The sequence below is a fragment of the Salmo salar genome, chromosome ssa07 (genome assembly GCF_905237065.1).
Source record: "Salmo salar chromosome ssa07, Ssal_v3.1, whole genome shotgun sequence".
Taxonomy (NCBI): domain Eukaryota; kingdom Metazoa; phylum Chordata; class Actinopteri; order Salmoniformes; family Salmonidae; genus Salmo; species Salmo salar.
Window position 1 is genome coordinate 56,491,743 of NC_059448.1, and position 25,682 is coordinate 56,517,424.

Sequence of the window (25,682 nt, forward strand, 5' to 3'; positions counted from 1 at the left end):
CTCCCTGCTCGATCCTAGCTAAATTATTCAGTACCCCAGCAGTTTGCAGAGGGGAAGGTGTTTTGCCAGCTTGTTAATGACTGGCCTTTGTATCGACAGGTAAAACTGATGACGCCAAGGCCTCAGAGAAGTGCAAGGCCCCCGCCAAGACCGCTGGCATCCAGCGCTCGCCCTCCGACGCCGGCAAGAGCAGTGGCGACGAGGGCAAGAAACCCCCCTCAGGCATCGCCCGCCCCCCCACCACTGGGTCGTTCGGCTATAAAAAGATGGCCAGTCCCCCCTCCGGTGCCCTCATCACGTCCAGCGGTGCCACCCTGACCAGTGGCTCCGCCACCCTGGGGAAGGTGCCCAAGTCTTCGGCTATCGGCAAGGGGACAGGGATCAGCGGAGGCCGTAAGACCAGCCTGGACGGCTCCCAGCCCCAGGACGATGGGGTGCTGATGGGCTGCGGAGGCTCCAAGGTGCCCCTCCAGTACCGCTCTCTGCCCCGGCCGGCCAAGTCCTCCAGCGGGGGGGTGGTGGGGCGCAGCGGCCACCGCTCCAGTTCCAGCAGCATTGATTCCAACGTCAGCGGCAAGTCGGCCGGAGGAGGGGGCGCCAAGCGAAGAGACGCTGGGAAGGTGGGCTCGGGGCGCTCAAGCCCCATCCCCATCACCATCAACCAGACGGACAAGGAGAAAGTGGCCGTGTCGGACCAGGACCCAGCAGGTTTATCCACTTCCCCCAAGTCCAGCCCCACCTCCACGGGCCAGTCTGGCCTCAGGCAACCAGGGTCCAAGTACCCGGACATCGCCTCGCCTACCTTCCGCAGGTCAGTCAACACTGCTCACTTGGTTTCCCCTGCACTCATAAAAGAGCTTGGTAACCTAGCCAAGCAGCTGCCATTTTTCATCTCTATTATAAAGGTGGAGGGTAGCTTGTTGTTCCCTAGGCCCTCTCATCGAGGCCACCACAGAATAATGAAGTGTTGTTTGTGAGGTACAATGTTGTTTCTCAGCTCCAAGATGCTACTGATAGATAGAGGTGTTCATTGGTGCTGTCAGAATTACAGGTAGAGGTTCACTTCTTCTCTGAAGCGATGCAGAATTAGTATTCCAAAGTCTCATATATATATATCTGATGTCTGATGTTCATTTTATAGTTCTTATTACCTAAACATTTTTTTTTAAAGTATAATAATAATAATAATATTTTTTTATATATATATATGGTTTATTATTATTATTATTCTACTTTAAAAAAAATAAGAACTATAAAATGAACATCAGACACTAAATCATAACCCAGCACAGAAACATTGGTCTGAGTTTGTTCGTTGGGCTTTAGAGTCGGGGAGGCAGAGGTTGCCCCCTGCTGTTCGGTAGAGGTCATCACAGAAACTGATGGCATTTCTCTCAAGATGAACGGTAGATGATTTGCCATTCAGGTCAGGCTAAACTGATTAACTGACAGTGAGAAAGCTATTCTGTTCGCGAACCCCTGTCTCATTAGTTAGGTGCGCTCACAAGGCGTGTTCTGACACGGCCGCGCCATCCGACCTGTCGAGGCCAGAGTTCATTTTTGATTTGTGCGTATACCCCTTAGAAAAAGGCACCTATTAATTGGGAGCCTGTCTGATGGCAGCCCCGTCAGACACGACAGGAAGGACCTGTGAACAACATATGTGTTGCTGAGTGACCAGATTGGCTGATTACATGCATGGAATGGAAATGGGGCAATGCTATGACCACAGCTGCCTGAACCACAGGTGTCTGAACCACAGCTGTCTGAATTAAAATCACTGGGAGCTCCGGCGTCTCAACTGTCACCCTATTCCCATAGGGCTCTGGTCCAAAGTAGTGTACTAAGTAGTGCACTATATAGGGAATAGGGTGCCATTTGGGATGTACACACAGTCTAACAGAGGCAGTAGGGAAGGTGTACTTCTTCATAGTGTCTATGAAGAAGAATATGGTAGGCTTATGAGATATTTGCTAGAGGTGATGAAGACAGGGGAGGGGCAGTGTTGAGCGCTATTCCAACTTTTCCCAAGCTCCTATTTCCTTGGTGTCATCAAATAAATGTAATACTGTTCTATATCAAACAACCTAGTTCTGAACCTAGAGACTGAGTTTGTTCGGTCTATGAGGGGATCATGATTGCCATAGATAGTCTGTGAGTGAATGGAACCATCTCTTTCTCTCTCTCCCAGGTTGTTTGGCACCAAAGCCAGCAGCAAGGCCAGTACCCCAGGCACACCCGACTCAGGCAAGTGCCCCTCTGCGTTGGGCAGCCCTCATGGCACATTGGCGCGCCAGGCCAGCCTGGACTCTCCCTCCTCGGGCACGGGGAGCCTGGGCAGCGCGGGCGGGCAGAGCGGGGCTAGCAGCCCACTTTATGGCAAGGCCCCTGACCTGGGCACTGATTCGCCTGCCTCCAGCCCGGCGTCAGGCCTCTCGCTGCCCTCCAACGCCCGTCCCTGGCCCACCAACCTCAGCAGCTCCTCGGCATGCTCTGGCAGTAAGGACACACTGAGCTGCCAGAGCATGACCAGTCTGCACACCAGCTCCGAGTCCATCGACCTGCTGCTGGGGCACCACCACGGCCCCAAAGTCACCCGCACGGCCAGCGTCAAGTCCACGCTTTCTGAGGGGTGAGTCCCAATGTGGAACAACGTAACTCCATTAGGTTCCTGTGGGTAGTTTGTTTCAGACCAGCGGGTGTAACATGTACATCAGTGGTGGCTGATGGGAAAAGATATTGGAATGGTTGGAATGAAGGGAACGATATCAAACACAACAAACACAGGGAAGCTACGTGTTTCACTCCGTTCCATGTATTCCATTCCAGCCATTACAATGAGCCCGTCCTCCTATATCGTATCACACCAGCCATCTCTGACACACAGCCATCAATGTACAGACACTTTGAAAATGGACTTGTAGACTGTATATATGGAATACAACGTCATGCTCATCTTGTCCTTTCAGTATAGCTCAATGTTGTCATAGCGGTTTGTAATATTTCCTTCATTCACAGATTGTTGTCTAAATTGAGAGTATCAAACTAACCCAAATGTTTGGTTTAATGTGTGCTTTCTGTATGTCTGTTTCTTGGGTAACATTGCCCATTGTAGTGATTGTCCTTTAGCTTTCGCACTTTACAAAATATGTGTGTTCTATCTATCAATAGATGTGAATTGAATCCATGGCATCATGATCTTTTACATGTAGGATCTTAATTTGACCAGTTTCTCACAGCAGGAAAATAATTCTCCAGCAAAGTGGAAATTACAGACTTTAGAAGCCTTTTTAAACCTCAAATACAGTATACTGCAAGGTTGCATTTCCTGCTTTGCAACAACAGGGTGATCAAATTAAGACCCTACACCTGTAGGTAATTCTAATGTTTTTCGTTCTCTGTGTCTTAACAGCATGCCTCTTGACAGAAACACACTCCCCAAAAAGGGACTGAGGTAACTCATCACTCATGCGTTGTCCTTTTGGTGTTTCCTTGTTTTGTCTTTTCATTCATTCTCATAAGTTATTCATACACGTCTTTCTAACTGACAAAATCACATGTTGTGTCTAATGTCATGTTGGTGTAGGAAAGCAGTGTTACATAATGACGTTAGTATTTTGCTTGACATTTGTCTGAGGAGATTTAGCCGATGAGGGTTTGGCACATTGAAAATTGAAAATATTAATGGGAATGACAATTTAGTTTCACCTCATAAAAGGCTTCAATTGCTGTACAAATCCTGTTGAAGAATTCTCTTCTAGAGGTAGACTATTAGTAACTGTTGTTCCTCTGGACACTCCACAGTTCCTCACAGATTACAGGTTTCTGAAGTCAATGATCCCACGTAGTCTAGTGGATTCTGAATAGCCATATCCAGGCTCTTTTTGTACTTTTTTTCCTCCTCGTTGACTGTAGGGCAAGGCAGGGCATCCATTTTAAATCAAGTTTCCACTACTCCTGTCCTATCTAATGACTGAAATCATGTCCAGACCCTCAACACTAGCAAGTGTGGCACCCTATTGGCACCCTATTCCCTATATATAGTGCCCTACTTTTGATCTGGGTCCATAGGGCTCTGCTCAAAAGAAGTGCACTATGGAATATGGTTCCATTTGGGATTCAGCCCCTATCACACCACCATGAAACAAAAGGCTTTTTCTACCCAATTACTCTGTCTGCAAAAAGCACTGCGGCAAATGGCTTTTTCTACCCAATTACTCTGCAAAAAGCACTGCAACAAAAGGCTTTTTCTACCCAATTACTCTGTCTGCAAAAACCAATGCAACAAATGGCTTTTTCTACCCAATTACTGTCTGCAAAAAGCACTGCAACAATTGGCTTTTTCTGCCCAATTACTGTCTGCAAAAAGCACTGCAACAATTGGCTTTTTCTATCCAATTACTGTCTGCAAAAAGCACTGCAACAAATGGCTTTTTCTACCCAATTACTCTGTCTGCAAAAAGCACTGCAACAAATGGCTTTTTCTACCCAATTACTCTCTCTGCAAAAAGCACTGCAACAATTGGCTTTTTCTATCCAATTACTGTCTGTAAAAAGCACTGCAACAAATGGCTTTTTCTACCCAATTACTCTGTCTGCAAAAAGCACTGCAACAAATCCAGGCTCCTACCCAGGGTTTGATATTTGTCTTTATTAGACTGCAGTAGAGAGTGAATCTCTACGTTGAGTAGGAGTCCTGCAACCTTTTAGAATTCACTGCATGTAATGCTAAGAGGATGTTTGACAACACAGAAAGAACACGTATTTCCTTTTAACTGTACTTTCACAGCAGGCGTGGAGGCATTTTCCCTTTAGAAGTTTATTTCTATTGATCTCAGAAGCCACTCAGTAGATTAGGAGTGAGTTGTATTTCTTGTCCCTGCCTTTTCTTCGAGCCCAGAGGGATTCCAAGCAACAAACTGCCTTTTTTCAAGCCAGATAATAGCTAAATGGCCATGATATTCATGTGTCCAATGCTCAGTTTTAAATGCACATTAAGCAGACTTCAAAACATACTCTGATTGAAGCGTTCTCTCCTCTGAACTCCAAGTGGAATTCAAAATCAATGGACAATTATGTGCAAAATAGACAATTTGATTTGAAGTTGAACATGCAGACATCTGCACATGATATATCATTCAATACCTTTTACTGGCATTAGATGTCAATCAGTGTACCTTTCTTCGTCTGAAAGAATTCAGAGTGGTATTTAGTATGACAGACAGTCTGTTATGAGCTTCAGTGTTGAAAGGATGAGCTTGAACTCAATTATCTTCCTTTAAGGATTAAACATGGCTGCCTACCAATCACTTAGATAACTCTTCCCCCCGCTAGGAACCGCTAGAGATGAGGAGAGTAAAGACTGTCAGTGTCTTTGACCGTGTGTAAAGCGAGTGTCTTTGATCATGTGTGAGTGTGTGAATGCTTGCACATCGGTGGGATGGGTGGCCGTGCCTGTGTGTGGGTGGATGTGTGTGTGTCTGTGTCCACAGTGCTTAACTTGAGCCGGAACACACCAGAACTCTTCCACCTCCCTCCAACGTTATACTGCTTGAGGTCCAGCACCTCTTTTAGAATATTAACTTAATTATATTGTGGCGTTTCAGCACTTATATATAAACAGAGTCCCGGCACCTATTTTAGTCAAAGTCAAGCACTGTGTGTACGTACATAACTATGCATGAGTTAGTGAATATATTTGTCACCACACTCCAGTCATGTGTTATGTAGATAATGCAGTTGCATGGTTCAATAGACACCATGTTGAATCAGTGGTGCCACTAGTTGACGTGTACCCTGTCCTCTCTAGGTACCCTCCCTCATCCAGACAGACGTCCCATGAGGAGGGGAAGGAGTGGCTGCGCTCTCACTCCACTGGAGGGTTACAGGACACGGGGAGTCAGTCCCCTCTCTCCCCCCCTGGAGTTGCATGCACAAGCACCGGCAAATACCACTACTCCAACCTGCGTAAGCCCTACTTCAAATACCACTACTCCAACCTACATAAGCACTACTCCAAATACCACCTTCCAAAAATCACTACTCCAACCTGCATAAGCACTACTCCAAATACCACCTTCCAAATATCACTACTCCAACCTGCATAAGCCCTACTTCAAATGCCACTACTCCAAAAACCACTACTCCAACCTGCGTAAGCACTACTCCAAATGCCACTACTCCAAATGCCACTACTCCAAATACCACTACTCCAAATGCCAGTACTCCAATACTCCAAACACCACTACTCCAACCTGCATAAGCCCTACTTCAAATACCACTACTCCAAATACCACTACTCCAACCTGCGTAAGCCCTACTTCAAATACCACTACTCCAACCTGCGTAAGCCCTACTTCAAATGCCATGACTCCAACCTGCATAAGCCCTACTTCAAATACCACTACTCCAACCTGCGTAAGCACTAGTCCAAATACCACTACTCTAAATACCACTACTCTAAACTGCGTAAGCCCTACTCCAAATACCACTACTCCAACCTGCGTAAGCCCTACTTCAAATACCACTACTCCTACCTGCGTAAGCACTACTCCATATACTACTACTCCAAATATCACTACTCCAAATACCACTACTTCAACCTGCGTAAGCCCTACTCCAAATACCACTACTTCAACCTGCGTAAGCACTACTCCAAATACCACTACTCCAACCTGCGTAAGCACTACTCCATATACTACTACTCCAAATATCACTACTCCAAATACCACTACTTCAACCTGCGTAAGCCCTACTCCAAATACCACTACTCCAAATACCACTACTCCAACCTGCGTAAGCCCTACTCCAAATACCACTACTCCAACCTGTTTGTGCATGTGTGTGTGTTTTCTCCCCCAGTGAGCCCCACCAACCTGTCACCCTACAACCTGCCAGGACCCAGCAGTATGAGTCGCTCCAACAGCATCCCTGCCCAGGACTCTTTTGACCTGTATGGAGAAGCCCACCTGGGGGGCAGCGCCACCTCTCTGGAGGACAGACCCCGAGGTATGAGCCGTTCTGGCTCCTTCAGGGACAGCACCGACGAAGGTAGGCCCAGACTGTGGTCCTGTGTGGTTCAGTTGGTAGAGCAGGGCGCTAGCAACGCCCGGATCGCGGGTTTCCGATTCCCGCTGCTGCCACCCATGCAAAAATGTATGCAAGTACTACTTTGGATTAAAAGGGACTTACAAGTAGTCTGCTTGATGGCATATATACTGCTCAAAAAAATAAAGGGAACACTTAAACAACACATCCTAGATCTGAATGAAAGAAATAATCTTATTAAATACTTTTTTCTTTACATAGTTGAATGTGCTGACAACAAAATCACACAAAAATAATCAATGGAAATCCAATTTATCAACCCATGGAGGTCTGGATTTGGAGTCACACTCAAAATTAAAGTGGAAAACCACACTACAGGCTGATCCAACTTTGATGTAATGTCCTTAAAACAAGTCAAAATGAGGCTCAGTAGTGTGTGTGGCCTCCACGTGCCTGTATGACCTCCCTACAACGCCTGGGCATGCTCCTGATGAGGTGGCGGATGGTCTCCTGAGGGATCTCCTCCCAGACCTGGACTAAAGCATCCGCCAACTCCTGGACAGTCTGTGGTGCAACGTGGCGTTGGTGGATGGAGCGAGACATGATGTCCCAGATGTGCTCAATTGGATTCAGGTCTGGGGAACGGGCGGGCCAGTCCATAGCATCAATGCCTTCCTCTTGCAGGAACTGCTGACACACTCCAGCCACATGAGGTCTAGCATTGTCTTGCATTAGGAGGAACCCAGGGACCAACCGCACCAGCATATGGTCTCACAAGGGGTCTGAGGATCTCATCTCGGTACCTAATGGCAGTCAGGCTACCTCTGGCGAGCACATGGAGGGCTGTGCGGCCCCCCAAAGAAATGCCACCCCACACCATGACTGACCCAACGCCAAACCGGTCATGCTGGAGGATGTTGCAGGCAGCAGAACGTTCTCCACGGCGTCTCCAGACTCTGTCACGTCTGTCACGTGCTCAGTGTGAACCTGCTTTCATCTGTGAAGAGCACAGGGCGCCAGTGGCGAATTTGCCAATCTTGGTGTTCTCTGGCAAATGCCAAACGTCCTGCACGGTGTTGGGCTGTAAGCACAACCCCCACCTGTGGGCGTCGGGCCCTCATACCACCCTCATGGAGTCTGTTTCTGACCGTTTGAGCAGACACATGCACATTTGTGGCCTGCTGGAGGTCATTTTGCAGGGCTCTGGCAGTGCTTCTCCTGCTCCTCCTTGCACAAATGCGGAGGTAGCGGTCCTGCTGCTGGGTTGTTGCCCTCCTACGGTCTCCTCCACGTCTCCTGATGTACTGGCCTGTCTCCTGGTAGCGCCTCCATGCTCTGGACACTACGCTGACAGACACAGCAAACCTTCTTGCCACAGCTCGCATTGATGTGCCATCCTGGATGAGCTGCACTACCTGAGCCACTTGTGTGGGTTGTAGACTCCGTCTCATGCTACCACTAGAGTGAAAGCACCGTCAGCATTCAAAAGTGACCAAAACATCAGCCAGGAAGCATAGGAACTGAGAAGTGGTCTGTGGTCCCCACCTGCAGAACCACTCCTTTATTGGGGGTGTCTTGCTAATTGCCTATAATTTCCACCTGTTGTCTATTCCATTTGCACAACAGCATGTGAAATGTATTGTCAATCAGTGTTGCTTCCTAAGTGGACAGTTTGATTTCACAGAAGTGTGATTGACTTGGAGTTACATTGTGTTGTTTAAGTGTTCCCTTTATTTTTTGGAGCAGTGTACTATATATATATTATTAACTTGTCTGTGGGACGCTGCTTAGACCAAGAAGAAGTGATAGTCAGGGTGGAGCTCTCAGACTGAAGCTCAAAATGCCCCGGACTAGGAACCCGGCTTTTATCTGCTTCCCTTTTTAAAGACAAGTTTGGTGTTTCAGTTAACATTTTGGTAACGTGACAGTGCCACTTGAAAGTAATGTTACTAGTCAAAGACTAGGCCTTTTGAATTATTCAAACGAGTACTTCATTAGTACACAGCCACACACATACCATTAGAATGGTACTTTTACATGCAGATGAGATGGTGCTATTTACAGGACCACAGGTTATGTTCTCTTAATCCCTCACTCGCTCTCGCTCTCACGCTCTCTCGCTCTCTCACTCTCTCTCGCTCGCTCTCTCTCTCTGTCTCTCTCTAGTCCATGGATCCTCACTGTCGCTGGTCTCCAGCACCTCATCCCTGTACTCTGCGGTAAGTTGCATTGTTTTCTCCAAACACACAAACAAACATTTAGACAATCATGCTTATGGCAGCCATGGGTGCTGTGTGTGATCCCGGTTAATTGGTGTCATTAGCCTAGAATTATTTTAGGAGACAATATGTAATACATTTTTCAGCAAACGACAGCCATGCCACTTTTTTGCTATAAGGCTGGAGAAATGTAACCACTCTCAAATTCAAAGATTGTGTTATGGATGCAAGGACAGAGTCCATGAAATCAGAGTAATATTTTGAAACATATTTGGGGTTATGATGGGGAAGAACAGTTGTACTTTATAAGTTACATTCTTCAATAATAGATCGGTGTACGAATGGCTTTATAAACTGGGTGGTTCAAGCCCTGAATGCTGATTGGCTGACAGCCGTGGTATATGAGACCGTATACCACGGGTATGACGAAACATTTATTTTTACTGCTCTAATTATGTTGGAAACCAGTTTATAATAGCAATAAGACACCTCGGGGGTTTGTGGTATATTGCCAATATACCACGGCTAAGGGCTGTGTCCAGGCACTCTGCATTGCGTCTTGCATATGAACAGTCCTTAGCCATGGTATATTGGCCATATACCACACCTCCTCGGACCTTAATACTTAAATATATCATACATTTTTATATTTTAGCAGTGCATCCAAGGTGATTTAGGCAAATTCAAGCTTGGTGAAGGTGTGGATTTTTTTGGGGCAACGGGCAACACTCCAGCTGCAATCAAACTCAATGAGAAGACAGATCAGTTGAGGAAGATAATCAATTACTGGCGCTCTCCACCTCTTTCCTCCCCAGCAGAAAGTTCTAGAAAGGCCTCGAGACAAGTTTAGACTTTCACTGATTTCAGAGACTTGTTCTGAAAGTATTCCTATGGGGCAGAAAGACAGCATGCAGTTATTGTTTATTCTTCATTTCATTGTGTTGATGTTTGGTTGTGTTCATATTTTAATATTTTAATTGTAATTTCATGTTTATTTGTTTCCATTACTATAATTGTTATGTCAGTTATGATTTGAATTTCATCATACTTTTCTGTTTGCTATTTTATCATTTCTTCTCATCTTTGGCATTATCTAGTCATCAGTTTTGTTTAATCTCATCTGTTATCACTCAACACCTGGGGCGTGTTCAGTAGGCAGAAAACGTTGTGAAACGGGGAGGTACTATTTCAGCCTGTCCTATGAGAAACATTTGTTTTCGTTTTCCGTTGCAAAGCGTTTTGCTGCGATGCGCCCTAATGAGCACGACCCTGATAAACACGACTGACAAAGAGCAATTTTATTAAAATCTCCTACGAAGAACACTATGATAAAAGTATCATGACACATTTTCCCAAAGTCATTACAACACCAATCATTCAGCCCAACAATATAAAGATAGACAAAACATATAGATGTCAATCAAAAGGCCATAGATGATAACCAATGAGAATGCTTGGCTTACACAAAAGTTTGGCACCCTGTTTTCAGGGCAGTGCAAAGTGTTGGGTTGCCATGGTTTCCCATTGCAGCAGCTTGAACCCACGTTTTCTTACTTCCAGGTTCTTTCCTTTCTGGCCAAGGTAAAGACTATGATGCTGTCAGCTATGATCTCTCCACACCACACAGACAACGTGTTTGTATGCCCACCACATGCTCTGATGCTGGTTGAATGTGGCAGATGTTCACACAGGTTTTTGGTTGGTGTGAAAAAAAACAACCAATGTTACTTGTGTGCAATGTTACCAGTGTGTATATATTGCAATACATACATACAATGTATTATGTTAATTATCCCTGCCACATCGATTACATGTGACTTGATTGGACAAAATCAAACGTTCTGTAAGTTCTTAGTACAGTCTGACCTGACTTGAAATGACACCACAGTCAACGATTTCCCAACACACGCAATAACATCTGCTAAATATGTGTATGTGACCAATAACATTTGATTTGATGCATTAAGAGCTGCCTTAGCATTTGCTTTCACTTCCGGGCGTCATCTATGGCCTTTTGGCTCCTGCATCATACTCCATCAACCCCAATGATCTACTCATTATGACAATGGGCATTCATTGCATCCATCAAGAAGCTGTCAGAAGTGAATCATTGTTCATACAACGTGGCTTATTCCTGCACATCTTAACGACATGTCTTCTCTCCCAAACAGACAGAGGAAAAGGCACATTCTGAGGTAAGAGGCTTGGCTTGGTGAGGGACGAAATGTCTCCTGTCTGGTCTCTATCTGGTCTATCTAATCTCTGTCTGGTCGTCTCATCTGTTTGGTCGTCTGATCTGTCTGGTCTGTCTGTCTGTCTGGTCTGTCTGTCTGTCTCTCTAGTCTGTCTCTCTGGTCTGTCTGGTCTGTCAGTCTCTCTGTTTGTCTGCCTGGTCTGGTCTGCCTGGTCTGGTCTGTCTGTCTGGTTTGGTCTGTCTCTCTAGTCTGGTCTCTCTGGTCTGTCTGGTCGTCAGTCTCTCTGTTTGTCTGTCTAGTCTGTCTGGCTCTGGTCTGTCTGGTTTGGTCTGTCTGTCTCGTCTGGTCTATCTGGTCTGTCTGGTCAGTCTCTCTGTTTGTCTCTCTAGTCTGTCTCTCTGGTCTGTCTGGTCTGTCAGTCTCTCTGTTTGTCTGTCTGTCTGGTCTGGTCCGGTCAGATCTCCATAATGAAAGATAACAATCAAAGCACGAGCAGTGATGTATGTATCCACTTCGTCCAAAATCAGGTTCTGGTCTATCAGTGGCGGACCTGAGCATAAAACTTGTGTATATAACCTTGGACTTGGTGTCCAAGTCAAATCTCTTTGACCCTATGGTGCATTGCTTGTCATTGGCCAGTCTTTTAAACAACCAGGCATTTGAATATAACCAAACAGCACTTTGACATGAGCTTTACCACACGTCATACTGACAGTCATGGACAAATATCATTAATACATCCTACTCTTTATCCTTCTCAGTGGTTTCACTTCACACCCTATTCAGTTATCACTGGCTTTTCTTTCATTACAATGACTTTCTGTTTCTGTTTGCACCCTACATTAACACGTTAGTTAAAGCCCACAGGTATAATGCTTTATTACTTGTTAGAACCATGGAGTCTTTTTAAAATGCATTATACCAGTCAGGTTTAAAGAAAGTGTTACCAAAGTGACAACTACCCTAATGTGTTTAGATGCTTGTGCACTTTTTCCCCTTTTATTGGCTAATTTGTCCATGACTGTACTGTTGTTTATGTGTGAGAGATTGCCTTTTTCCTTATTGGCTAATGGCTTAAACTGCTAACCGTGAGGAAACATGCTGCTTTGTCATCATCATAACAGATATCTCTCTCACCATATCTTCTGTTTGGACTAAGCATGCATCATAGAGTTAATTGTATTCTTCTCTTTTCAATCAAGGGTCAAACAGGCCAAAATACCACGGTAATCCCCCACTTACCTTCATACATACATTCACCCCATTGTTTTATACTGTGGCAATGAGACAGACTTTACATGTTTTCAAATGGATGTTTACTAGGCAGCTGGTACACCAGATTTGGATTTGCTTTTAAAGGGATGGAATCGGAAGATAGGCATGCTCTGTTGTATTTTCAATCAGTCCTGTTTTTTTAGGAGAGACATGGTCGTCATGGTAATATGTTATTTTTTTCCCCACCCAAACAGCAAATCAGGAAGCTGCGACGAGAGTTGGACGCCTCTCAGGAAAAGGTCGCGACCCTCACATCTCAGCTGTCTGCCAATGTAAGTGCCTCTTACTTCAACAAACACTGAGCAGTCAAAACGTCTGCCTCGTGGTTCATTTGCATCCTAGCCTGTCAGAGAGGTTTGGGGGAAACTCTGCCTTTGCCAAACCCTTGAATGTAAATCAGTCTAGACACCCACTAATTCCCTTTCTCTCTCTGACTCAAAGGTTTCTTAAGCTTCTGATGAAATGTTTTGAAGTCTGGGTTGTTTTTTTCGAACACAGCTCGAATATGCGGCTTGTTTACCGGGAATTGTCCTGCGAAGCGAGCCTCATCCAGTGGGGCAGCAATATAGAGCGGCCTAGCAAGAACATGCAGATTTAACAAAACAGAGAGAGGGGGGAAAGAGGGGGCTTGTGAGCCCAGTTTGGAGGGAGGAAGTGTATTATACAGAGTGAGAGAGAACCCTGAGAACCCAAAGCCTGTCAGGTCTCTGTGGAGAGATGGGCGCTCCTGTCTCTCTCTGTGCTGGGCCCTGCGTGAAGCGTCTGATCAAGTGCGAGGCTGACAGGGTCTTCACCAGGGTCTCTGACTTTGATCGAGGAGTTATACATATCCAGGCACTAAGGCACCACACTGCCAAGAAACTTCCAACTAGCTTTTGTGTTCACTGTGTGACTCATACAGACCCCAGATGTCTTTGTAGAAAAGTTGCATTGTTTAATTTATGAGAAAGCTTTTTTTAGATGCATTTGTGTGTATATACTGAACAGAAATATAAATGCATCGGTGTTGGTCCCATGTTTCATGAGCTGAAATAAAAGATCCCAGACATTTTCCACATGCACAAATAGCTTATTTCTCTCGAATTTAGTGCACACATCTGTTTAAATCCCCATTAGTGGGCACTTTTCCTTTGCCAAGATAATCCATCCACCTGACAGGTGTGGCATATCAAGAAGTTGATTAAACAGCATAATCATTACACAGGTGCACCTTGTGCTGGAGACAATAAAAGGCCACTCTAAAATGTTACGTTTTGTCACACAACTCAATGCCACATATACTACCGTTCAAAATTTGGGGTCACTTAGAAATGTCCTTGTTTTTGAAAGAAAAGCACATTTTTCGTCCATTAAAATAACATCAAATTGATCAGAAATACAGTGTAGACATTGTTAATGTTGTAAATGACTATTGTAGCTGGAAACTGACAATTTTTTTAATGGAATATCTACGTAGGTGTACAGAGGCCCATTATCAGCAACCATCACTCCTGTGTTCCGATGGCACATTGTGTTAGCTAATCCAAGTTTATCATTTTAAAAGGCTAATTGATCATTAGAAAACCCTTTTGCAATTCTGTTAGCACAGCTGAAAACCTTTTGAGCCTTTTAAAATGATAAACTTGGATTAGCTAACACAACATGCCATTGGAACACAGGAGTGATGGTTGCTGATAATGGGCCTCCGTACGCCTATGTAGATATTCCATAAAAAATCTGCCGTTTCCAGCTACAATAGTCATTTACAACCTTAACAATGTCTACACTGTATTTCTAATCAATTTGATGTTACTTTAATGGACAACAAATATGCTTTTCTTTCAAAAACAGAGACATTTCTAAGTTACACTACCTTTCAAAAGTTTGGGGTGTCTCAAGTTTTGAGGGAGCGTGCAATTGGCATGTTGACTGTAGGAATATCCACCAGAGCTGTTGCCAGAGAATTGAACGTTCATTTATCTACAATACTGTCACGTCCTGACCATAGTAAGTTGTTATTTTCTATGGTAGAGTAGGTCAGTTTGTCTATGTTTTGTATTTCTATGTTCCGTTTCTAGTTTTGTATTTCTATGTTCAGTTTCTAGTTTTGTATTTCTATGTTGGTTTTGTTTGGTATGATCTCCTAGAGGCAGCCGGTTGTCATTGTCTCTAATTGGAGGTCGTATTTAAGTTGATGTTTGTCCCACCTGTTTTTGTGGGTGATTAATTTTTGAGTAGTGTGTTTTCTCTCTGCGTCACGGTTTGTTGTTTTTGTGTATTCAAGTATTTAGTGTATTGCATTTAGTTTCACGGTAAATAAAATATGTGGAACTACGAACACGCTGCACTTTGGTCCGATCCTTTGAACAGCCGTGACAGATACATTGCCTCCAACGTCGTTTTAGAGAATTTGGCAGCACGTCCAACCGGCCTCACAACCGCAGACTACGTGTAACATCGCCAGCCCAGGACCTCCACATCTGGCTTATTCACCTGCGGAATTGTCTGAAACCAGCCACCCGGACATCTAATGAAACTGAGGAGTATTTCTGTCTGTAATAAAGCCCTTTTGTGGGGTAAAACTCATTCTGATTGGCTGGGCCTGGTTCCCCAGTGGGTTGGCCTATGCCCACCCATGCCAAGAGTGTACAAAGCTGTCATCAAGGCAAAGGGTGGCTACTTTGAAGAATCTGGTTACTACATGATTCCATATGTGTTATTTCATAGTTTTGATGTCTTCACTATTATTCTACAATGTAGAATATAGTAAAAATAAAGAAAAGCCCTTGAATATACACTGCTCAAAAAAATTAAGGGAACACTTAAACAACACAATGTAACTCCAAGTCAATCACACTTCTGTGAAATCAAACTGTCCACTTAGGAAGCAACACTGATTGACAATAAATTTCACATGCAGTTGTGCAAATGAAATAGACAACAGATGGAAATTATAGGCAATTAGCAAGACACCCCCAATAAAGGAGTGGTTCTGCAGGTGGGGACCACAGACCACTTCTCAGTTCCTATGCTTCCTGGCTGATGTTTTGGTCACTTTTGAATGCTGGCGGTGCTTTCACTCTAGTGGTAGCATGAGACAGAGTCTACAACCCACACAAGTGGCTCCGGTAGTGCAGCTCATCCAGGATGGCACATCAATGCGAGCTGTGGCAAGAAGGTTTGCTGTGTCTGTCAGCGTAGTGTCCAGAGCATGGAGGCGCTACCAGGAGACAGGCCAGTACATCAGGAGACGTGGAGGAGGCCGTAGGAGGGCAACAACCCAGCAGCAGGACCGCTACCTCCGCCTTTGTGCAAGGAGGAGCAGGAGGAGCACTGCCAGAGCCCTGCAAAATTACCTCCAGCAGGCCACAAATGTGCATGTGTCTGCTCAAACTGTCAGAAACAGACTCCATGAGGGTGGTATGAGGGCCCGACGTCCACAGGTGGGGGTTGTGCTTACAGCCCAACACCGTGCAGGACGTTTGGCATTTGCCAGAGAACACCAAGATTGGCAAATTCGCCACTGGCGCCCTGTGCTCTTCACAGATGAAAGCAGGTTCACACTGAGCATGTGACAGACGTGACACAGTCTGGAGACGCCGTGGAGAACGTTCTGCTGCCTGCAACATCCTCCAGCATAACCGGTTTGGCGTTGGGTCAGTCATGGTGTGGGGTGGCATTTCTTTGGGGGCCACAGCCCTCCATGTGCTCGCCAGAGGTAGCCTGACTGCCATTAGGTACCGAGATGAGATCCTCAGACCCCTTGTGAGACCATATGCTGGTGCGGTTGGCCCTGGGTTCCTCCTAATGCAAGACAATGCTAGACCTCATGTGGCTGGAGTGTGTCAGCAGTTCCTGCAAGAGGAAGGCATTGATGCTATGGACTGGCCCGCCCGTTCCCCAGACCTGAATCCAATTGAGCACATCTGGGACATCATGTCTCGCTCCATCCACCAACGCCACGTTGCACCACAGACTGTCCAGGAGTTGGCGGATGCTTTAGTCCAGGTCTGGGAGGAGATCCCTCAGGAGACCATCCGCCACCTCATCAGGAGCATGCCCAGGCGTTGTAGGGAGGTCATACAGGCACGTGGAGGCCACACACACTCCTGAGCCTCATTTTGACTTGTTTTAAGGACATTACATCAAAGTTGGATCAGCCTCTAGTGTGGTTTTCCACTTTAATTTTGAGTGTGACTCCAAATCCAGACCTCCATGGGTTGATAAATTGGATTTCCATTGATTATTTTGGAGTGATTTTTGTTGTCAGCACATTCAACTATGTAAACAAAAAAAGTATTTAATAAGATTATTTCATTCATTCAGATCTAGGATGTGTTATTTTAGTGTTCCCTTTATTTTTTTGAGCAGTATATATATATTACCTCATGCCTTTCCTGGGCTCCCAATCTGTTCCAGTAGTGGGTGTCATAGTCAAAATGTCTTCCCCGCTAGACCCATACACTCTCTCTGGTACCGGATGGTGTCTGGTACCGGATGGTGTCTGGTACCCAAGCTTCATGGCCCATGCTGTGCATTGGGACAACATTTCTCTCCCGGGACTCCAGTGGTTGAAACATGCACTGCAGCATTGATTAAGGCAGCGTTTTAGGTGCTGTAAGCTGATTTGTCTGGGAGAGATACTGCATCTTCAGCAGGTGCATACTGTTTGTTTGCAGTCATGTTCTCTTGAATGGCTGATTAAATATAAATCCCACTTAGAGCGAGGCACTGTTTTGTCATTGAACGAATGAGAAGAGCTGTGAGTGTGGTGTCTGCTGATTGACGTCATCGTAGATTGACCCTAATCACATTTCCATTTCAGTCATTTAGCAGACGCTCTTATCCAGAGCGACTTACAGTAGTGTGCATACATTTTCCGACTTGTCCCCTGTGGGAATCAAACCCGCAACCCTGGAGATGCAAGCGCTGTGCTCCACCAGCTGAGCTATCCGGGACACTAATGTACTGTATGGAAGACATTCATTTACTGTATCTGCTCACTGTCTTTAATATGTTAACATGGAAATGAATATTTTGACCTTTTTGGAATAAGGAATATTTTTAATAAAGGACTATTCGCTGTGTCACATTCAGCATGCTCCTAGCGGGTCAGTCTGGCCTGATTTGTAGCTAAAATGGCCGCCACATCAGGCAGACAGTTGTATGTGTGTAGTCACATATGGTTAGAGAAGCTCTCCCACGTCCATGTCAATCTATTTCATGTTTGTTTGGGTTTTCTTTGATTAGAACAAAGTCGAATGAGAAAAACCAGCATCCTGGAAAAAGGATTAAAAAGAACAAGCGTTGTAGAAGCGTCTTGGTATTGTTCTGTGAGATTTTTATTTTCTCCTCAGAAGAGATTCCATTCCTTGCCTTGGCTGTCATTAAAGTGGGTTTAAGAGGTGGGTTTATATCTCTGCACTCTACTTACCTACCTACCTTACCCTAATTCTCCTTCCTTCACCTTCCATCACTCTCTCTGTTTCCTTTCTCTATCTCATTCCTTTCCCTCTCTCACTCCTTTCCCTCTCTCACCCCTTTCTCTCCTCTCTAGATTGCCCTCCCTCTCTCTCTTATCCCCTCCCCTCTACCTCCTTTTTGTGCCTTTCTCTTTGGGGATTTGGGAATTAGTATATCTAGCCGTCTGTGCTGGCTTGTTCTATAGTAGTCATGCTGCTGTGTGTGTGTGTGAGTGAGTGTGGATGGGTAGAGCAGAGAGGGCTCTGAGGATGGCGTCGACACTGGGGAGCAGCAGTAGTAGTAGGGGCAGCTCTCTGGCCGGTTCGCTGGTCTGGCCACCCCTCAACCACTACCCCGGCTCCCAGCAGAGGCCCCAGGGCAGGGGTCGCAAGGCCAAAGGCCAGCCGCGGGATGCGTGGGAAGCTTCACAGCCCTACCCACAGGGCGGACAGGTGGGCAGCAGTGGTGGGTGTATGTCACATGATGGAGGGGGCTGATGGGATTGGACGGATGAAATTTTGCAAAGGTTATATGCAATTCAGCCAGAGAGGAGAGAAGAGGACCAATATGGTGGTGTTGGCTTATTGGTGTAGGACTGTGATTACTGTGTTGCTACTCCTCTGCCCTGCTGAGCTGAGATTTTCTTATCTGTGGGCACGCTGCCTGGCTCTGTGTGACTCACTGGTCCTGACAGGTGTCTGAGGCTCCATGCTGTGGAGGTGCGTGGGTGTGAGCTCACACTGTTCTGTCTGTTTCTCTCTCTGTCACACACATGCACACACACAATTACTATTCTTGTATTTCTTTTAGGTGAGGACTTATCACCCCCCCCCACACACACACACACACACACACACACACACACACACACACACTATCCCTCATGGTGCTATCCTATTTTCATGGAGCTTTACTTCCATCAGGCTCAGTGCAGCAGGTGGTGTCATGCTGCTAAACATTTGGCACCCTTCAGTTTGTCGCCGGTGTTTCTTCAGGTGAAAAAATAACTCAGGCACCGTTAAAGCAATGCTAAACCTTCCCTGACCTGTGTACAAGAAGATATGCCCACTTTTCACTTTGCTTTAGGTCTGGGTTAAGCTGTGTTTTTGTGCATGTTCAAATCACCAGTTGGCTGTGAAAATCAGTCCTAATCATGGATGTTGTTGTTGCTGCTGCTGTTGTCTTCAGAGAAAGTGAAGGTTCACAGCTTTCAGAAGAGCAGACGTGGTGTAGCTACCACTTCTTCTGTAGCACAAGTTCTGTACGGCATGTCTTCTTTGGACCTCCTCATGTTAACTTCCAGTTCATAACCCACAAGTTATCACCCTGGACCAGTGGGGGAGTGGTTAGCATGCAGCAGGCTCAGCGTTGCCATGGTAAAGTGCAAGCTGTAACTAGTGGGAATGTTCCTAGTGTTTTGGTTCAGATACAGAAATAAACATGATCGTCCAGCCAGTCAGTCAGCGCTGGTGGTTCAACAGAGGGATGACTTGACTCAGTCTATCAGAGCTGAGGGTCCCTGGGGAGAGTGATGACTCATGAGAAACACGAGGGAACATGAAGAGGGCGAGAGAAAAAATAGCCTACACCCTCAGGTCGCGTCGATTCTTCTTCTACATGTTTAAGTGGCTATCTAACGATGGATTTTCCACACTGTGTGTTTGTGGATCATCTTGAATCCACCTGGTTAGAGGTTGTTCCACCTACAGAGAATGGTATATTTATAGGACTTCAGGAAAATGTGACAGAAAATGTGCAAATTTTACGTTTTCTCTTTATGCCTACTTTAATGACCCGTCCAGTGCTTTTGTTGTCTGTGTTGAACTCTGACCTCTGTGTTGGCAGGCTCACCTGGTGGCAGCCTTTGAGAAGAGCCTGGGGAACATGACCTGTCGCCTAACGAGCCTCACCATGACAGCTGAGCAAAAGGTACATGCCTTTTTCTGTTGCTGCGGCCCACCGCTTCCAGATACCTTCTCATGTATGAAGTCGCGGCTTTAGTCTTTCATTGTCTCTGAGAAGTCTGCCTGTCTGTGCATATCACTGTTAATCCATGGTCCTTTACACTTTACAATAACAGTAACTTATAGAAGCGTTATAGAGCATTCATAAGGTCTTCATAAGCACTACATAATATACCCTAAATGATTTATAATCATCCTGTGTCGTGCCCGTGGCACATTTACCACGCTTTATACAGCATGACATTTTCTTATGAATGATTTCTGTATAGACCTCTTGCTGAAGGCTTCATTACGTTAGATGCTATGTTAAAGGACAATTCCACCCAAAAAACTGTCTTTTGGTATTTGTTTCATTAGTCCATTGTCATATGATGCAAAACTCATGATGCGGGGATGATTTCTGTATTTTTAAAGTTAACTATCTTCACAACTTGATTGCCGACAAGCAAAACATTTTGGGACTATGTCAACAATGGACTAATGAAACAAATACCAGAAGATAGTTTTTGGGTGGTTTTCCGTTAAGTTTAGTGTGGGACCTTTTCCCCTTTTACTTTAAGATGAAACTTGTCACATATGTATCCTAATCCAGGACATTGGTTTTGCTCCATACTCTGCAGAGTTATTTCTTCAGGGGCGTGTACTGAATGATGCTATACTCATAGACAGATATCAGACCACATTAGCGATGACAGAAGTGTTTGTTACGGTTCATAATTGGCAGCATTTGAGTGGGATTAGGGTCTGGGAGAAGAACCCAGATAGGGTAACGTCATCGAGCTCTAAAACCAGGATCAGTGAAAGAATGGTGCGTGTGTTGTAAATGTAAAACCGTCCTTGTGATGAAACTTGAGCGTTTCCGCCTGTCCGCCTGTTCGTGGAAACCCTACTGATAACATTGACGAGCTGTGGCAGCCCTAATCCTGGATAAATTAAACAAGAGATTCTAGAGGGACGTCTTTGTTAAGCAAGCCGCCTGCGCCCTCCCAACTTTTAATTAAGACTGAAACCCTATCACAAGCCCACAGTGGTTTTGGGGGAATTGGAGCGCTGTTGCCTTATATCTAATCATGTGGGTTTAATAGAGAGGAGCGGCGCCGTGTAGGTTTTATCCAAGCAGGTGGGGCGGAGGGTAAAACTCTATCGCTAAACCTTATCTTCTTAAACCTGCTTATGGCCTATCTCTGTGTGCTTTTGAGGCAGGAATATTTGACTGAGTTATCGTACGACTGTCATTGAGTTTTGGATTGAGAATTGAGAGAATGGTGCCCCTGGCCGAAATGAAGGGTAGGCCGTTAGAGATTTAGAGGCGGAAAACAAGATGTTTCTCTTTCAACAGGGTTAGTGAACAAAAAGGTCTATTCAAGATCCACCTAAAGCACATTTGTTATTTTTTTGGGACTCCAAATGGTGTTTCTGCAGTATATCTATAATCAAGCACATTCTGCCATTGTTTTCAATTGTGCTGGTTGGTATTGTCTGTGGGGTGGTGGTGCTGTGGAGGTTGATCTGTGGAGCTGCTTCTCTTCCCTCAGGAGTCGGAGCTGGCTGAGCTGAGAGAGACCATCGAGGCGCTGAAAGCCCAGAACACAGACGCCCAGACAGCCATCCAAGTGGCCCTCAACGGCCCCGACCACCTACACAAAGGTAGCACCGCCAGAGGAGAACCCTCCATATGCGCTTTAGTGTGGGCAAGAACCGCACCTCTTCCTCTTGATCGACCCACACATTTCAAACTCTGTCCCTCTTTACTCATGAGAGCAGCCATACACCACTCTAGAATGTTCAGAGCAGCCATACACCACTCTAGAAAGTTCATCCTCTTTGAAAGTTGATCTCAAACACCTGGCGCTTAGGAGTTAGACTGGGTAGGTACTAAAAAAGCGGGTTGTCTTGTGCTTCCAGACCTGCGGATTAGGCGGCAACACTCGTCGGAGAGCATGTCCAGCATCAACAGTGCAGCCAGTCACTCGTCCCTGGGCAGCGCCAAAGACCTAGAGGACAAGAAGAAGAAGAAGAAGAGCTGGGTAAGTTAGTGAGTGAAGAAATCCCATGGGAGAAGGAGAGGAGGAGGGTTTCTTGGCTCGTATAGACGTCTCCATGCAGTGCACTTCACTCTAACCTCTGAGCCATCTAAACCATGCCAGTCTCACACTCCTTTCTACTGAGAAGTCATACATTGTCATAACTGTGACTTGTAATTCCACTCCCTTTTCTCACGCTCTCCCTAACCCTAACCCTCTGCCAGGGAAAGGAGAGAGGCAACAAGGTGAATATGAAACCCCCCCATCCTCTCGCATGTCTATGACAGAGTGAATGACTGTGAGATAAAGAGGGGTAACACTTTGTACAAGGATCACATATTGGGCACTCATTTCCTAAGTGTATAATTGTGTATATAAGTAGGTAAATGGGAGCTTTATTCTATAGTATTAGCCAGTCGTTAGTCCTTCATTCAGTGTTTCCTGTACTCATTCATGTGTAAAGAAGAAAACACGAAATAAAGGCCTAATAAAATGTGTTAATAATACCAAATAAAGGCTTAATTCACTATTTCAAATAGTGCCTAATGTGGTCCATATACCCGAAAGGGACGGATACTTAATTGAGCATGAATCAGTGCTGTCCCGCTAAGTTGCCTTAAGTCCCCCAGTCAGTGTACCCCTTGATTAAGCGTACAGTCCATCTCTCCTAGTAATGTTAAGCTTCTTTCCCCTCTCCATCTGTGTGCAGTTACACTTCTGCCTCCCATGGAGAAAATATGACACACCATATTTGAGAAACGCATTCATTCAAAATCCATGTTTTTGTAAATCCTCCCTCGACCTTGTGTTTTTCTGCCGGTAATACAGTTTCCTGCTGGTTAATGACTACTATTTGCGAGGACCCTCTGAATAATTTTTCATTACATTCAATAATTACTCATACATTCTTATAATAAGATTCAGTACAGAAGACAACCCCACTTCAAGAGTATACAATCTGACCTCCATACTATCTCTTCTGGGAAACAGACCATGATGAACTGCTAAATGTTCGTCAAGGAGTACGACCAGCATCTTTACAACTGCTCAATTCCCTTTCCCAATCCTTCCCAGACTGAGCCAGAGAAAAGCTCAACACATGCTCATAAATAAAAATCAGGTTCTTATTTATGCAGCTATTCATATGAATTTGCATATAAATTCTGCCTCTGTGCCCCTGTGGCCTGAAACACCGGGAGTGTGTGGCTCAGAGGTTAATAAAGAGCCTGTGATCTGGCTGAAGAGGGCATCGCTAACAGCAGGGAGCGGGACATGGGCACACACACACACAAGAACACACACACACATCAAGTGCTGTTTCCCCTCCCTGGATCCATTCTTCAACTTGTACAGGAAACAAAATGTCTCCTACTGCCGGCTCCTTGTGGCTCCAGATGTTCTTTGACATGGGGGGAAAGGCTCCAGTCACACTGAAAATGATGTGATTGTGCTAGGGCTCCTCCTCCTAACAAGGGAACCTAGAGATATGAGGCAGCTCAGCTCTGAGTGCCAAAATGCAAATGCCTCAGACCTCAGGAACTAATTGCCAGTTAAATGGAGTTTTAAAGTGGCAAGGGAAGTCTTTTGGGGTATGACAGTTGAACAAAGGTCATTAGGTATTTAGAAGCTATATTCTTCAAAAATCAATATATATATAATTCATTTGAAAGTATAAAAATGGATGTACCAATCTCAGATTTCCCCTTTAATGATAATGGTGGCCCTAGCGGTAATACAGTAGTGATGATGTGTGGGTCAGTGGAGCGGCGTGTCCTTGTGATAACAGTAGTGATTGTTCTATCCTCAGGTGGCTGATTCCATCCCAGCACAGGTTAGTTATACTAAAGCGTCTACCGTCCGTATGCTGTGGTGACTTCCTCCTCTCCTTTCCTCCTCAGTTCCTCAACGTTTTCCCCTTCTACAACTGTTCGGCATGGAAACAGCCCCCCTCTCCTCTTCCTCCATTTTGACTGCCTGTTTGTTTCTAGTTCCAGGACCTTAAAAAGTCTGGCTCCTCCCATGCATTCCTCATTCCTCCTCCATACAGTCTGGCTCCTCCCTGCATTCCTCATTCCTCCAGTCTGGCTCCTCCCCTGCCTTCCTCATTCCTCCTCCATACGCTCTGGCTCCTCCCTGCATTCCTCATTCTTCCTCCATACAGTCGCCCTTGATTGGATCCCTCTCTCGCCCTTGATTGAGTTGCCTTGCGTTCCCTCTCTCTCAGATGGTGACTGTTGCCTAAGAACAGCACTGACTTGGCCCGACAGGAAATTATGTCCGTTAAGTTGGAGAGATGGGCGATGTTGACGTTTTGGTGTTTCTCTTGCAGTTGCGGAGCTCGTTCAAGCAGGCGTTCAGTAAGAAGAAGGGCAACAAGCCTCAGTCTCCCCACGATGATATCGAAGAGATGACGGACTCATCGCTGCCGTCCTCACCCAAGCTACAGCATGCTAACAGACAGGACAGCTTCCCAACACTACTCTCCTCAGCCTCTACCACAGAGTGAGTATACTGTAATATACACACACGGCAGATAGCCTAGCAGTTAGAGCGTTGGGCCAGTAACCGCAAGCCAACAAGGTGAAGAATCTGTCGATTTTCCCTTGTGCAAGGCACTTAACCCTTGCCCCAGGGTCACCGTTGATAATGGCTGACCCTGGACGTGACCCTACTCTCCGAGGATGTCTCAGGGGGAGTTGGGATATGCAAAAAACACATTTCTAATTAACACATGTATGAATACACACTTGTACATGTGTGAAACAGGACAAATATATTCACCCACCTCATTATTATTATTATTATTACACACAGGCTACATCCCAATCTACATACAACACATACTTCAGCATCTTCCATTTCTTGGCACAAATGTTGTTTTTCTTCTGAATTCACCCAGTCTTTTTTTTATATCTCTTCTTGTTCACCGTGTTTCTCCATTTCATATGTCTATCTGTCCAGTAACAAGTGCGTTTGTGATAGCAAGCCCCTCCCCATTTGGATGTCAAAGAGAAGGCTAAACGGTCATGTGGTCTACAAGCACAGATCTCGGTAACAGGCAGTGTGTGGCTGGCACGCTGTTGGGGGTGTGAAGTGCTTTCATCATCTTAACTCAGCCTGCTTTTATCTTTTTTGGTGGCTCCCAAATGGCAACTTAGTCCCTATATTGTGCACTCTATGACCCATACGGCTCTGGTCAAAAGTATTGCACTATGTAGGGAATAGGGTGCTCTTTGGGACGTAACCTTCCTCTCACAAAGGGCCCCAATCAGGCCACGACACAATAATATAATGCACCAGAATGTGAGCTGCGTACACAAATATTAAAATCACTTGTAGCAGTCATGGGAGATTAGATTATACAGTGAGGGGAAAAAGTATTTGATCCCCTGCTGATTTTGTACGTTTGCCCACTGACAAAGAAATGATCAGCCTATAATTTTAATGGTAGGTTTATTTGAACAGTGAAAGACAGAATAACAACAAAAGAATCCAGAAAAACGCATGTCAAAAATG

At 45.4% G+C, this 25,682-nt stretch overlaps 1 protein-coding gene across 15 annotated transcripts in view; it reads left to right on the forward strand.

Annotated features, from left to right (window-relative positions):
- The window catches only part of LOC106609740 (neuron navigator 3), a 388,938-nt gene that overhangs the window by 343,229 nt on the left and 20,027 nt on the right, over positions 1-25,682 (forward strand). For 6 of the 15 annotated variants that reach the window (XM_045722334.1, XM_045722323.1, XM_045722324.1 and 3 more), the window contains 17 exons: positions 100-811; positions 2,192-2,632; positions 3,413-3,454; positions 5,810-5,967; positions 6,862-7,050; positions 9,214-9,266; positions 10,827-10,847; positions 11,438-11,461; positions 12,664-12,687; positions 12,931-13,008; positions 20,024-20,107; positions 21,678-21,789; positions 22,048-22,169; positions 22,391-22,411; positions 23,974-23,997; positions 24,496-24,668; positions 25,128-25,217. In XM_045722334.1, the coding sequence (XP_045578290.1) occupies positions 100-811; positions 2,192-2,632; positions 3,413-3,454; positions 5,810-5,967; positions 6,862-7,050; positions 9,214-9,266; positions 10,827-10,847; positions 11,438-11,461; positions 12,664-12,687; positions 12,931-13,008; positions 20,024-20,107; positions 21,678-21,789; positions 22,048-22,169; positions 22,391-22,411; positions 23,974-23,997; positions 24,496-24,668; positions 25,128-25,217 (2,368 nt within the window). The remainder of the gene's footprint in view (positions 1-99; positions 812-2,191; positions 2,633-3,412; positions 3,455-5,809; positions 5,968-6,861; positions 7,051-9,213; positions 9,267-10,826; positions 10,848-11,437; positions 11,462-12,663; positions 12,688-12,930; positions 13,009-20,023; positions 20,108-21,677; positions 21,790-22,047; positions 22,170-22,390; positions 22,412-23,973; positions 23,998-24,495; positions 24,669-25,127; positions 25,218-25,682) is intronic. The other 9 variants (XM_045722329.1, XM_045722330.1, XM_045722332.1 and 6 more) reach the window with 7 other exon arrangements.